This window comes from Fonsecaea multimorphosa (assembly GCF_000836435.1).
Source record: "Fonsecaea multimorphosa CBS 102226 unplaced genomic scaffold supercont1.9, whole genome shotgun sequence".
Taxonomy (NCBI): Eukaryota; Fungi; Ascomycota; class Eurotiomycetes; order Chaetothyriales; family Herpotrichiellaceae; genus Fonsecaea; species Fonsecaea multimorphosa.
The window spans coordinates 25,547-39,535 of NW_015971643.1; the positions used below are offsets into that span (position 1 = coordinate 25,547).

At 52.5% G+C, this 13,989-nt stretch overlaps 2 protein-coding genes across 2 annotated transcripts; one reads left to right on the forward strand and one right to left on the reverse strand.

The window, feature by feature from the left end:
• Positions 1–1,982: 1,982 nt before the first annotated feature.
• Positions 1,983–5,152, reverse strand: Z520_05168 (uncharacterized protein; the record flags this gene model as incomplete). The annotated part of the gene is made up of 4 exons (XM_016775671.1): positions 1,983–3,704; positions 3,758–4,393; positions 4,448–4,671; positions 4,732–5,152. The coding sequence occupies 4 exons, from the start codon at positions 5,150–5,152 to the stop codon at positions 1,983–1,985; spliced, it is 3,003 nt and encodes a 1,000-aa protein (XP_016632830.1).
• A 6,150-nt stretch (positions 5,153–11,302) lies between these two features.
• Positions 11,303–12,670, forward strand: Z520_05169 (uncharacterized protein; the record flags this gene model as incomplete). Its single annotated transcript, XM_016775672.1, has 3 exons — positions 11,303–11,488; positions 11,541–11,594; positions 11,642–12,670. 3 exons carry the CDS (start codon positions 11,303–11,305, stop codon positions 12,668–12,670), a joined length of 1,269 nt encoding a protein of 422 aa, XP_016632831.1.
• Between the last annotated feature and the right edge of the window lie 1,319 nt (positions 12,671–13,989).

Here is a 13,989-nt window from a genome sequence, read left to right on the forward strand (position 1 = left end):
AATGTGACACCTGTCGCCTGTTACTTCTGTGGAACCCAACGACCCGACAAAGCGCATGCTGAGAAGCGCGGCAAGATTCTAAGCCCTTCCTCATTGACAACGTTGAAAATCCAGGTGATGCGGCCCCCTTCATTACTGTCAAGCTTGATCCATTTCATTGGTGTGTTTGTTCATTTGTTTTCGTGCTTGGGTTTGTTTGGTCCTCACTCAATATCTCAATGTCGTGTCATTTGACGTTGGCCGATACGAGTAGTGCAAGGTTTGCTGCTCGATACGAGGCTGGATCTTCGCCCGAAAACAAGGGGTAAGGGCGGCTGGCCCTGTGCCACTTCAGGAAAGCCAGGCGAATGACTTGCAGACAATGGCTCGATACGGTAAAGCACGAAAGAGGATCAGGGACCCTTTGGTACCGAAAAGGTTCTCTCTCTGCCTCTCTGAGCTCTCAGTGGCTATTCAGCGATCTGACAGAGAGAAAGGGCCGGCTGTCAGCGGCTTGCCCTACGAACCCTCGCCTCGCTTTTCCGCTCTCCGCTCCGCTTGCCCACAGTCTTGGACCACCAGGCTCGCAGGATCTCTCGCAAGCTCCTGGGCATTTTCGCCACAAGCGTCAGATCCGTCGCGCTCCAGTCCCTTGCAGGAGGCCATAGGACCCTCAGGTGGCGAGATGTTCCTGGTTCCTGGTTCCTGGTTCCTGGGCAGAGGACGAGGAAGAGCGGAGCCTCGCACGGGATTCATTGTTCAGACTTCTCTCCATCATGATGCCCTCTTCCCCTCCTGAATGATGCCTCACCGGTGGCGCGAGACTGTATTCCTCCTGCCCTACCTCGTACTCAGTCACCCACCTTCCCGTCGCTCACTCGCGGGAGGGGCTCTCTGGGTGAAGGAATGTCCAGGGAACACTGACGGGCTTTTCGTCTTGACGAGGGCCTGCATTCGGAGATGTCGTGCTCTCACAGCTGCTCCGATGATACGTACATGCACGTCACAGTGAGTAGGAGGAGGAGAAGCGGGATCTGCGAGATCCGGTGACCAGTCCATTCCTCTCCTTCTTCCTCCCGTGTGTTGCCGGGCATGTACGTGCTTTACATACCTAGGTATGAATGGCACGGGAATCATGCTCTGACAATGCTGTCCGCTTTGCTCCTCCCGGTGTATGAAGAGGTGGTGAGTGGTGGGTTCTATAGTTCGTACTTTTCTATCCACTGCATTCGTTGCACTCGTAGCGTTTCATTCGCTCTATCACTCACTGTCCATTCACGGTCGATCACAAACGAATAGTTCTACGAGTACTTCGTACCTACAACGGATCTACTCCCACGCAGTCATCACATGGCCATGTTTACCACCCAAGTAGTCCAGCAGCGAGGACCTTTCGTCAATCGACATCGACATCGACATCGACATCGACACCGGCAGTGAAAATTAGAATATGAGAAAGGAACAAAAGAAAACGCAGGAACCGCAGAAATAAAAAAGTATGTCTAGTAATTTCAGGTTCCTGAGCCAAAAAAAGGCCATTTTCTAACAGGCAAAGGCTACAAACAAGAGGATAGAAGTCGAGAGAAAAGAGGGGACTTGCTGGGGGCGGTGAACGAGGCTGAGGCTGGCTCACTTGGCTCTCTGCTTTTTCCCAGTGTTTTTTTGAGTCTCTTTTTTCTTCTTCTTCAATGCGTGTGTGCTGTGGGAGGCATACATAGGTATGTCATGCTTTGTTCCGGTATGGATGGAGAATTTCCCTTTGTGTCCCTTTTGTTCATTCCACACAACACAATTCTCATTTATAGCTTGCACGAACCCATTAGCTCAGATTATGAAATAAACAGAGAAGATTGATTTCTTCTGTGCAGTTGCAACACCATCCTCCACCCCATTTTCAGTGCCAGACGCGAATTATCTTCATATCCCCTAAACGTCAACACTCTACATCTATTCCTCTGCGAAACAGTTAGTCATGAATCCATTGACGGCAAAAGGGGATCGGATTAGAACTCACCTTCTTCCTCTCCAGTGGCCTTGCTGCCCAACACCCATTTCGACTTGCCATGAACATCAGTTTCGTGCTCGAGAGCGACACGGCTAAGGTGGGAGATGATGTTCTCCATGGTGGTATCGGCGTGGCTGCGGGTAGCGCGGCCAAGGTTGTCAATCCATGTCAAGCTGGTCAAGACAAAGTAGACGATAGCAACCACAATGGTGACCCCGATCGAGTAACCCCAGATGACCACCGCGGTGACAACCGAAGTATCGCGGCTGTAGTGGTCCTCGGTAAAGTGGTCGTGCGGAATCGTGTTGAGCTCGCCCTTGCCACCGGCGAGCCAGCCGAAGATACAGAACAGGGTCGAGAGCACGTCGACACCAAAGATGGCGCCAACCAGCTTCCAAGATGGCCAGGTCTGTCCTCCGCGAGTGACGAAGATGAGCCAGTTCTCGACCAATGAGATCTGAAGGAAGAGCATAAGTTGGACATTGCCGAAGTTCTGCACCATACCACCAGAGGGCAGGTAGAAAGAACCTCGGATAACCCAGGTGGACACAGCCAGAAGGAAGCCAAGGAAGACCGAAATCACCCAGATCTTGGGCAACTGCCATTCGACAGGTCGCTGTTCGTAGTGGGCATTATCGTAGGCGACAGCAATGGTGGCCAAATCGGCGAACAGGGCCAAGAAGACGACCAAGTCGGTTCTGATGGTTTCGTTGATGATGATCATGGAGGTGGTCAAGTACAGCTCCAAGTGCAGGCAGAGGGCGATACGGTATTGGACGTAGGCCTTCATTCTCTGGAAAATTTGACGAGCGACCTTGATGGCATCGACAATGGTGCTGAGACCGGGAGCCAGGAAAACGATATCGGCAGCAGCTTGGGCAGCTTCCGTGGCACCTTCGACAGCGATACCGCAGTCAGACTTCTTCAGAGACGGAGCATCGTTGACACCATCGCCAGTCATGGCAGTCAAATGGCCACGTTGCTGCAGCATTTCGACGACCTGGTACTTGTGCTCAGGGAACACCTCGGCGAAACCGTCGGCTTTCTCCACAAGGTCATATTGAGTAGAACCAGCGACACCGCCAGCAATGAGACGTTGAGAGTTGTAGACCTTGGTACCGAGAGCGAGAAGCTTGCAAGTTTCCTTGGCGATGGCGATGGCGTCACCAGTCAACATCTTGACGCTGAGACCGAGGTTCTGGGCTTCCAAGATGGTGTGGGCGGTATCCTCACGGGGGGGATCGAACATGGGCAACATGCCAATGACTTTCCAGGGCTCATCTCCCCGCTTGGAGGCAACACCAAGAGATCGGAAACCACGACGGGCAAAGTCGGCCGCAGTGTCACGGTAGTGTTTGGCAGTGGCTTCATCGCATTCCGCAATGGACAGGACAGCTTTTGGAGCACCCTTGCAGAAGGACCATTTCTCACCCTTGAGCGTGCAGACGGTGGTAATACGCTTGGAGACGGGGTCGAAAGGTGTGAATTTCTCGGTCTTCCAGCCTTGTTGCAGAATCTCACGCGCCTTGGGATATCTCTTGAGGGTCAGGATGGTGATCTTGTCAATAGGATCAAGAGCCTTCAAGTTGTGCGAGGACGCAAGTGCGGCAGAGGCCATCAACCAGTTGACATCTTCACCCTCGGCGACGTAGGGTTCACGGATGGTCAGTTGGTTAGCGGTCAAAGTACCAGTCTTGTCAGAGCAGAGCACGTCGACACCCTGGAATTTGTTAGCTGCACGGAATCTGCACCATATACGGAGAGCGAACTTACAGCTAGGGACTCGATGGCAGTCAGCTTCTGCACAATAGCCTTTTGTTTGGCAAGATAAGCAGCTCCGACAGCCAGGGTGGTGGTTGTAACGACGGGCAAACCGACGGGGACACCGATGATAAGAAGGATAAGAGCGTAGTGGAGCAAGTTGACGGAGCTGTCCTCGGGGGTCGCAATGGGGATGTTGTGGAAGAAACCACCGATCCATGCAGCCAGGATGAAGAAAACGACCAAGACGAGCAGAGCAGTACCGATGGAGTCCATGACGGCCTTGAAGTGACCTTGGTCGGTAGCACCCTGAACAAGAGACGCAGTCTTGCCGACAAAAGAGCCACGAGCAGATTCAGTGACAACGGCATAGGCCTTGCCTCGCTTGCAACCAGTCGTGTAGTAGCAGATATCACCCATGTATTTGTCGACGGCCAGAGACTCTCCGGTGATGGCAGACTGGTCAGTGGCAACGATAGAATGACCAATGTGGTGCTCCTCGTCATCATCCGAGTCGGTGTGATTCTTCGAATGGTATTGTTCTGGATCGCTGACCATTTCCTTGTATTCCTCGAAACCAGCCGGGTTGTCAAAGTCGCAGATCAGTCGGCATTCACCGGCAACGACGGCACCTTCCTCCAGAATGAGCTGGACGAAAAATGTCAGTTATGATCAGTCAGAAACGAGTCACGAGAAACTCACAATGTCACCAGGAACAAGTTCGCGAGCCTTGATTTCTTGGATTTGGCCGTCACGGACGACCTCAGCCTTCATAGCGATGTCACCTTTCAAGCTGGCGACGACATCGGCAGCTTGCTTTTCTTGGTACCAACCGACGGTGGCGTTCAACATCAAGATACCGATGATGACACCGAAATCGATCCAGTCACGCAGACCAGCAGCGAGAAGGACAGCAAGCTCCATGACTAGAAATGGCGTTAGAAATCTGACGAGTTTTCACAAGGGGAAAAAAGGCTAGACTGTACCGTAGAGAATGGGGCCTCTGAAATAGCCGATGAACTTGAGAAACATGTTCTCCTTCTCTGTTGTCAACTCGTTGAAGCCAGTTTTTCTTCGTCGAGCCTCAACCTCAGCAGAGGTCAGGCCTGACTTGATGTCGGTATTCAGCCAATCCTCAGGGACCTCGTAAAGTTCGCCTGGACCACCAGTGATGCCAAACATTCTCTTGTAGAAGGGGACCTTCGTCTTTTTCGTGGCATCGGCGACATCGTCACCAGAAACTTGGGAGGGAGCTTTGGAGAAACGACGATCTCGGTAGGTAGAAATGTATCGGATGAGGTTGGCATACTCGCCCTCATCCTTGTCGGGATCCCATCCGTCGGCGAAGGAGATTCTCTCGCGCTTCGGGTCACCGTTCTCGAGGTCCTTTGCTTCCTGTTCCGCCATGGTTGACTGTATGGAGTGGAGAGGTTAGTATGCAGGAAAAGAAAACAAAGAAGGAGGAAGAAAAAGGACGACGACAACGAGGTCAGGCGTGAAGACCAAGCTGGAGGAAGGAGAGGGACAGAAACTGGAGCTTGCAGCGTGCAACCCCTCTTTAAAGGTAAAAGCAGTTCACAAGATGCGAGCGAAAAAGAAGAGCAGCTTTCGATGGACCGTAACTAACCTTCGACAGGTCCGCACGGATGTGGGTGTTGACTGGAGGTTTGCAGGGAACCAGGGCTCCACCAGCGATCCGTCAAGCCGTAAAGCTGCGATAGCTCGGACAAGGTCCTAGGCGTGGAACTTGGTTGGCTGCTTAAGCTTTCCCTGAGCTTGAGGTCAGCGAGCATGCCGTGTGAGCCATTTGATAAGGGAAAGAGGAAAAGGCGAAGAGGAGACGCGGTCGGGCGGCGGTAATGGGACCTGTATGGCTGTACCGGAAAATACGCACGGTGAAAATCTTTTTCGGCAGACGGACAATTTTGGGGCCAGCTAGCCCACCACAGGCTAAGAGACAGAGTTTGGGACGGGTTAGATCCTCACTGGTGAGTGGGTGACGCCGACCTAAGCCAACCGGGGGGTCCAGGATGGAGTTACTCAAAGGTTGCAAGGGTGTGTGGAATCAACGAAGAGGAGAGTTGAGATTGGTCCGGATGGTTGAGGACCTGAGAGAATGAACACAGAACGAATCGAGAACAGGAACCAAGGCAGAAGAATCTCCGCACTTCGAGGTCCTTATCGAAGTGAAGACAAACAGCAACAAAAACACACGAGAAAGGAATGCATACGAGTACAATTCCTGGGTGACTGGGAGCAATTCGAATGTGAAGACCTAAGTCATTTGAGCTACAATTAGGCGGGCCCTCGCCTGTATCTAGGTACCTAGGGACGAGTTACGATTAGCCTGAGGCTCGGCTTCTGCCCTTCCCCCCAAAAATGTGGTTTTGTTTTGTTGTTGCCATTATCTCAAAATTCTTAACTGTCCGAGCGCCCCTACAAGGCCCGGAAGCTTGCCTACAAGGGCATTCTTTCAACTGCGCTGGGCTGCATCCGCTTGCTGGTTAGCAAAAACCCCCCATGACGTGGGCTATGCAAGGAAGATGCAGCAGCCGCAGTCTCGTTTCTCTTGCTCATTGTTGCGTCTTCTTCCCACCACTCAGAATTGGAAGATTGGTTTCGCACACACTATTACTGCACTTCTCTCGTCAACGGCATGCAATAGCTGGGCTGCTAGTTCTCTCAACTAGGTAATAGGCGAATAGCTGCCCCAGAATCACACATCCTCCATCAGTCGGACAAAGCCATGTATGAGCATGAGTCAGGATTCAGGGCAGCTCGTCTCCAATTGACCAGCACGATTACCTGAGCTGATTGCAATCTCGCTCCTGCTGCTATTCTATCTTCTGGCGGAGACAGTGGGTTATTTGATCCCACACAGACCCCCGGGGTAGAGGCTGCAGCTTTGTTCCCGCCGAACTTGGAGGATGTAGACGCGTTCACCACCGCCGTTCCGCAGTTCGCAGTCCTCGTGCTCCGTCCTCTTTCAAAGCATCAAAACACCACATGAGTTCGAAGAAGACTTTGCGGGTTTCGTACATCCCGCAGAGGGTGACTTTCGCGGGGGAACGGCGGTGGTGCAGCCCAGTTACTCGTATTCCTCCTCGGGGCTAAACGACTCGTCCTGGGCAGTGAGGACAATACCCTACAACTACTACAAATCATTGTCTATTTGGAGCATCTTCAGGCACACATCACCCAGATTTGTAGGAGAGTGCGCGGCTGTCTCACTTTTCATAGCCACCAGTGTTTAGGCATCACGGCCCTCGCCGCCTACTACTTGGGATCCTCAGTCCTGGGAGTTTTATTTTTTGTTCTTTGCTCTTGACTGTGGTCCATGCGTCTCGACTTCACGCAGCTGCGTTGATCTTCGAATTTGCCGGACGCTTCGGCAGCGCCAGCGAGGGTAGTCGGGGATGATGGCATCTTGCAGTCAAGGTTCGCCATCTAGCATATCGCAAGCCATCGACGATGCTGCAACTGCATGGGCAAGAATCCTTCCGGCCTTCCTGAGGGGTGACTTAGTGACTGGAAAGGGCCGTGATTGTGGCTTGCCCCCAAACTTGGTCCGGTGTCACCATTGTCGCTTACCATCTCAAACAGCCCGTCTCTCCCAGGTGCCGGTCTCTCCCCCTCGCCGGGCGCAAGCTCGAAGAAGCATGCCTCAGTCCGGAAATATGGCCTGGCCCAATGGGCCCCGGTGGCCCACGCTGACCTCATTATGTCGCATCCTCTCTGTTGGTCGTCACAACTCACCGGCCCAGTAGGAAGCTGCGGCATTGGCCGGCAGCAGCATGGAGGGTCCGCCTCCCAATCTAGCTCGCAACGGCTAAGAGTGCATCGATCTCACTGTCGTGGTCATTTGAAGGCTTTGTCGCCGTTCCCACGGTACCGCCGTGTAACGCCAATTTGCCATTACGGTCAAACGACGATGCAAAACCCATTGAACGTTTTTTGGAGGGCAAACAAACATCGGCCCCAGCTCGATGGCTTTCTCCGACATGGGCACCCCCAGCTGGCGGCAGAACTTATTGACCCATGACGACTCGATCACACTCTCTTGCCTCACAAGGGCCGTTCGGCGCTTTGTGTGGCATGCCACGCAGGCCTTTGCATTGGGGGTTTCCGCTTTCCGTCATCGAAAATCTGCTCCTCGTGCTTCCTGCCGTCCCAAAGCAGCAGCCATGCCATCCATTCCACAGATATCCGGCCGTGCCTAACTCGGCGATTATTCATCGCTCTCGCAGCAGTATTGGTCTCCTGTATTGGTCTTCATGTCGCGCCTTATTTGTGCAAGCGTGGAGACTTCGCTCAACAAGATCCAGATCCAGAATAAGCCTGTTCGTTCTGCCCTGGGATGCCCTGACTCCCGCGAGATGCGCTTCCTTCTTTTGCGAGATTCAAAACAAAGTGCAGGCCCACAGTTTGATTGACAGCTTGAGGTAATGAATTTCCACTGCTGGCGCCAGGCGAGGGACAAGCGCTGGCTGCAGAGCGAGTTTTGGCCTAGTCTGTCCCCTAGATTGGATGCCGAGCTCCTCCTATCACGGGCCATCAGGCTCTTCCCATGCGAATGGGCATCACTGCTGGCCAATCCACTGGGGCCCAAAAAATTATCATCAAAATGTTTGGGGAGAATTGTAAACAACAGCAAATGACCGCAGAAATTGCGCCGACTAGGATCCTGCGAGTCGTAACCCTCAAATCCCCAAATACTGGATGCTTCCACATGCTCAGCCCGACCCTCTTCCGGCCCTGTTGCAATAAACCGCCTTGACTTTCGCGATGGTTAGTGGCTGATCACAGTAATTGATAAATACAACCTCTGGCTTCGTTTCCTCTCTGCAGGACGCGCCTGTTGGGTTGTCCCTGTCGGAGCCTCGGGGCGCGTGTTTCACTGGCACAGTGGATACAAAGACTACCAAGATTGTCTGCATCGAAATTTCCCTCACGCTTCTGCGGAATATTACCTTCACCTGGAGCCCACTAAAGCTACCCATCAATAGCGCCATGAGAGACAGAGGCTGATCGCACTCGTACAGAAGAGCTCGGTGACCATTTTTCCCCGACGCGAGCGACAACATGGAGTTCCATTTGAGGCATTTTCAGTCTCTTCCACGCTGGCAAAAAGTCGGCAGTCCCATGCAATACAACAACGAACGATTAATTGTGGCTCTCAAACCCACTGGGAAAAATTGGGTGTTGTGGAAGCTGCGTTTCAGAATTTGTTTATGGGTGCGACGTTCGGCAAACGCTTCCGACCGCCACACGCCGGGTCCCCCGGTGTCCCAAGCTACCATGCCAGCACCGACATTTTGAGGCATTTTCACAATCCGATGCAAGGCTTGGATTGAATGAAAGGGTAGGATTCGCAACACGCTGCAACTTTGTCAAGTGCCTCAAATCCGGGCGCAATGCTAGGTATTTGTCTGCGCGTCGGTTTCGTCGGTTCAGTCGTGAGACCTGAGACGGGCGCAGGCTTCGACAGGTCTCGAGGGCTCCTCAACTTGCGCTGGGCGCGAGCACTTTTCAGCACTTTAGCAGCAAATATCACGATGGCCGACCTCCGGTATGCCAAATGCTGGCGGCTACTCAACCCCGTCCCTGCAATGCGCAACTTCGTCTCCAAACCCCCTTTCGTCGCAGTTCTCAAGGCTTTTGCCATTGGGTGTCCCCGGACATGCCCGCACCCCCAAAGAAAAAAAGGAATTTTATTCTTGCATCCTCTCCGTGGGTTTGGATCGCATTACAGCGCCAATTTACAAACATAATGGTACTTTGGGCACCGGTACTACGAGAAATGCGCAGGAAAGGTAGCGTTATCGGGCGAGTCAAAACCGACATCTCCATCCAGCAAATGCACCGCGCACCGCAGTGATTGCCGCACACGACGCAATCCCAGGACACAACATGCATCTGCCTCTGGCTATCGATTAATGGTGTCACTGGCGCCAGAACTGATGCGCAATTGTCTTTCAGCTACGGGACACTTGAAATATTGAAAATCCCTTCTCGCATGACAGGATCAGCGCAGTTGATGATGCTGACGTTGTCGCCCACAGTTGTTAGCTCGAATGACGTTGTAAACGTCGGCAAGGGAGCAGGGGTAGCTTCCGCGGAAGGTTTGACTCTCTACACCATCCCTGTGAGTTAGTAGCATCAATGCTCGCCACCCTGTTGCTGGGAAGCATTGAATGTGGTAAGATTTTCCACCCCGCACCTCAATAGGCTGTGCTAGACAGCTCTAGCGGAGAAGGCCCGAAAGGATGATGATGATGCCGCCACCATTGACAGCACAGGGAAGCAAGTTGAACGGCGAGGACTGCCATTGATCTTTGTGATTAGCACTTACGGTTGCATTCGCGTGATGCATGGATGCAGGATAAGAGAGGCACGGTGGGAAAGCTCCAACGGACTGCAGGAAGCAGCTGGTGACCGAGAGTTTGGGATTTGCATCACCATGTGTCCACAGGGTACCAACGAAGAGCTGTGTCAGGGAGCGACGAGCGCGGGGCTGGTCCATCGAATCGAATGATAGTCGGGTAGAATTGCCGACAGAATCTCAACGTCGACTGATGCATTTTTGGTCAAATGCGACTATCGTTGGTGTCGGCTAAGTTGGACGATAAACGGTCCCAGTCCCAGTCCCAGTCCCTGTCGCCGAGTCCAAAGAGGAAGGCCGTCACGTGCTAGCCCGTGATTTCCGGGGGCGTCCACTTGGTATCTTGGGGCGGGCGTCCAGAGGGAAGGGAAAGGGGAATCTGACCGTAGAGACCAGCATTCATTTAATGGACTCTACTGACAGAGCCTGGGCTCTGGCTACAATATTGGCGCGGACTGCTGAAGAGGAACAAATGAGCACTGAGTGCCGCTGTCGCTGCGTGGCACAGTGTTGAATTGAGATGGTCTTGGACTGGGCACGATCAGATGCATACTGGCTGAAGACGGCTTGAGTCGCCACAGGCCATATGAGCGGGCATGAGCTACAAGGAGCGGCTGCAAATGCAGCGAACGGGAATGAGGATTTGATTATGTGGCTCTGGCCATGGTTCCATGGGGATATATCTCTTGGGCTTAACATGGCGAATGACCACCTGCTCTTCTCCTGCGAGCCAGAAGTGAGAAGACGAATGGAGCAATGGATCAGGCTGAGGCAGGGGCCGCACACAACCAAGTCCAACTCGAAGCACTGCACGTTGAGAACAGATGCCCAGATGGTATCAGACCCAATCTCCAGATCCAGTGCGTGCCTTCCTCAGATGCATTTGTTGAGCCTCGACAACGCGGTCCTTCTCCCTCAACAACTGGCGAGCGTGACGTGTCTGCCTGCTCGCTCCTTCTTCGCAACCAGACTGCTGCTCAACCTCTTCAACACCTCTTTTCTCTCACTTTTCACCTCGTTTCTTTCTTCTAACACGAGCTTCGCCTTCACTCCTCCGCTTCTTCATTTCTCCTCTCCAGACTCGCCAGCAGCAAACATCTCGCTTCTTGCTTCATCTATTCCAATCCCCAGTCCTTTCACCTCCGTGCTCTGTCTATCCAATCCTGCGTCTCACGATGTTGCTGTACGCCGTCGTCCTCCTGCTCATGGCTCTTCCCGGTCTCTCGAACCTGATTGCTCTGTCATCTTCACCCTCAATGAGCCAGTCTTCCAATTGCACTCTCACTTACATTGCTTCCCAACCTCCCCAAATGGGTCCCACCAGCACAGTCTACCAAGCAATCATGACGACCTTCCTATATGTGAGTCAGCTCTCTGTCCCTGAAGCCACGAAAGGAAAACTGACAAGAGCAGGCTGTGGATTGCAATCAGTGCACTGTCACCAATATCCCAAACGTTGATGTTCAAGTGAGACTCGGCTCATTACCCATGTTGATCTATGCTAATTTTTCCAGGGTCCCTTCACTACCAGATCAACCAGCTCAATGCTTACGGTCACTGAGATCCAATGCATCCCTGAAGGCACAGCCAGCACCAGAATGCACCATGCTGCCTCTCCTCAAACCACTAGCTGGAAACAAATGGAAGACCTCAAGAAGGCACATCTCCACCGTCGTTCTGATCAAGCCACGGAAGCGGCCATTGCGGACCTGGCAAGTACTTTCGCCAACGCTCTTCCTCCTGATGTCTCCCTGCTCTCCGGTGGTCTTCAAACCGAGTTTACCGACATTGCATCCGCCATGTTTGCATTGAACATTTGTGACTCTGGCATCGACCTTAACTCAGCGTGTGAACAATTGAACACTGATGCAGTCGCATTGCAACTGTACCAGTCATGGTATGCTCCCAACAATGTCAAGTCGATCGTCTGCTTCTGCGCTTCGTACGGCTACGACTTTGACACCACCCGTCAACAGTTGTATGCTAGTCTTTACGCTGCTCTCATTGGCATTCTGGCTGCTGCTGATATCAGCACTGATCGGGGTCAAATTTGTGACAACCTCAGTCTCTTCAATCGGACTGGTCCTTCTTTGGGTATCGACATTCAACAGTATCATGACCTGGTCTGCAGCAGCATCCCGTCACCCACGCCAACTGCACCCCCGTATTACGGACCAACTTCCATCCCTCCCTATGTGACCAACGACGTGACCACCTGGGGCACTCCAACTTCCTGGGCTCCAAATACGACTATCTCAGGAACCGGCGGCCCCAGCTGGACCGGCATCAACAACCGCACTACTTGGGGACCGCCCGTCTCCTATACCGGTACCATTGGTAGTGATTGGTCTATCACCATCAACACTCAGACCAACTGGACTGAAACGCAACCCACAGGAACTGGTGCAGCATCTGACACCGCTACAGCAGGAACCAATGACACCTTGCTTGCTGTGCGTGTGCCGCGAGGGCCTAACGCCGTGCCATTCTATCCCGCTGTCACTACCTCCACATCACATGCTGGACTTTTCAAGCGATACTAGCTACAAGGTTCTGGGCGTTGTGTTCGTATCCAAAGAGGCGTTGGCGGAACGTATTCCACAAGCGCACTAGTCAAAGAGATGAAGAAACAAATGATGGATTGAAGATGGAGTACTAGCCAAGATGGGGTTGTCACTGAGAACAACGGACACACTGAAACATTGTATGATAGAGCTTTCCCAGGGAAAATGCGCTGCACAGATCATAGCACTCAGTATGCTAGTGTTGATAATGTAACAATACAGATCTTGTTGTCAATGTCTCCTTTCCTGAAGTTTTACGTGGTCGTTGTCATCAAACTTGAAGTGGGAACGGCTATCATTTGACGACACTCTGCGTGAGATGGACGTTATTGACTGCCGAGTAATGAGAGATTCTTGCAGGGCCTCGGCTTCAACTGAGAAGCGGACTGCTTAGTGATGGTGTTGGATTACATGGCCGCAAGAAACAAGCATCTGCACGGACGCAGCGGTACAGCAATGTAGCGGCGATGGGAGTTGCTGGGCCCGTAGCAGAATGCAAAAAGAACAACAAGCCGAGAGCCAAGCAGATGGGTTTGGGGTGGTTGTTGGGTCATGAAATGGATTCTTTTCAACCTTTTCCGTAGGGTCCTGTATCTAGCTAGTTTTGACCCAGAATTCTGCCTTTGATATCTTTCGAATTGATACATATTCCATTTCCATTTCCATTCCAGTCATGTGTCTTGCGTGCAGATCTCATTCCTTCATAACCATAACCCATGTGCCTTATGCACAGGCACCGTCTCGCAAACGGAAGAAATAACAAGGGAGGTTGGAGCTGGCTATCATCAACCGCGCCGACCCTGAAGAAAAATGAAAGATGATTCATGAACAATGACTCCAGCGAAGCGACACCCAAGACACCGACGCTAGAACGCTGACAGCAACAACGATATGCTGGAGTATTGATTGGTACGTGTGACACGGAGGTGAGCTGAGGTGACCATATAGATACCAGGACTGTGATATCGATCGACGTAGAGCCTCGTGGCGACCAGGATTTGCACATGTGCTGATAAGGTGGCTCACGAATTCCAAGTCGGTCAACAGGGTTTCATGAACGGGCGAGTGGTATCCGGGTCCACGAGTACTTGTAGGTATAGATGACCCCGTGTCGCTGCCCAGATCGATGAGATGCCATGCACGACATCTTTTCGGGACTGGGCACTGCCATGCGTATCCGAGCATCCGAAAGAAAAGGCTGACCACCCAAACTGGCCACGAGGCTCGGAAAACGCAAAAGAGGGGCCACCTGCCCATTTTTTTTTCTCTCTCATCTCACCTCGGCTCTTAGAATAGAG